This window comes from Stegastes partitus, unplaced genomic scaffold, assembly GCF_000690725.1.
Source record: "Stegastes partitus isolate 25-593 unplaced genomic scaffold, Stegastes_partitus-1.0.2 Scaffold1371, whole genome shotgun sequence".
NCBI classification, from domain to species: Eukaryota; Metazoa; Chordata; class Actinopteri; family Pomacentridae; genus Stegastes; species Stegastes partitus.
In genome coordinates, this window is record NW_007579102.1 from 530 (window position 1) to 1,558 (window position 1,029).

General features: G+C 46.1%; 1 protein-coding gene across 1 annotated transcript in view; it reads left to right on the forward strand.

Moving 5' to 3' along the window:
• The first annotated feature begins 628 nt into the window (after positions 1-628).
• The window catches only part of LOC103370108 (gastrula zinc finger protein XlCGF57.1-like), a 4,711-nt gene continuing 4,310 nt past the window's right edge, over positions 629-1,029 (forward strand). Inside the window, exon 1 of the mRNA XM_008299029.1 lies at positions 629-794. Coding sequence (XP_008297251.1) covers positions 629-794 — 166 coding nt within the window. The remainder of the gene's footprint in view (positions 795-1,029) is intronic.

The following is a 1,029-nucleotide window of genomic DNA, read 5'->3' on the forward strand; positions in this document are numbered from 1 at the left end:
CTGAATATCGGCTTCATCTGGATTCCCGCTGTTGTAGGTTGGGATGGAAATGAATATGTAGATGTACTAGTTACCAACAGCAGATTTACAGATTTCATAAAGCAAAGCAGAGGTTGAAACCACCATAAAGGTCCAAAATAAAAACAACATGCCAGGAATCATTATCAGGGAAGACATCTGTACAGTATTCAAAAGCACGAGTGTGTTAGAAGGAGGAAAAACATTCAAAAATCAGAAAACAGTTCACATGATAAAGACAAACACCCAAAGAGATGATGTTCAGCCTGCAGGCAGTTCAAGTCCTGCTGATAAAGACGCACTGGAGCTCACTGTAGTCTCATTTCAGCAGCGTTATGAAGAACATGTGGCCACATTGTGAGATTTCTGAACCGTGGCTTTATGGAGAGAATTTAGAACATCTTAGTTTATACTTTCTTGGCTGCCAACGTCCTGTTCCAACATCCGGGCCGGTAGGCGGCAGCACGTGAAGCTGGTTTACAAGCGCCACTCAGAGCAGAAGAAGAAGAAGAAGAGCTGCTTTGTTTAAGGGGACAGAGACCGTCTGGATAAAGACTGCTCAACAGAAACTGTGGAAGTCCTCCGTGTTCCTTTTTTACTGAGAGCCACAATGTCGGGACTGCAGAGTCTGAAGGTTTTCATCAGCCAGCGGCTCACGGCTGCTGTGGACGAGGTCCTGGGACACTTGGAGCGAACCATTCGGGAGTACGAGGAGACGGAGCGGCGGCACCGGGACCTGCTGCTGCTAACGGGGCAGAGGAAGCAGCGGAGGGCAGGTTGGTCCAGAGCTAAGGGCGGCTAACCCGTCATACACAGCCGGTTAGCCTGTTAGCTTCTGCTGTTAAAGTCAACAGGATGATAGCTTGTTAGCTTTTGCTGTTAAAGTAAACAGGATGATAGCTTGTTAGCTTTTGCTGTTAAAGTCAACAGGATGATAGCTTGTTAGCTTCTGCTGTTAAAGTAAACAGGATGATAGCTTGTTAGCTTCTGCTGTTTAAGTAAATATATGAT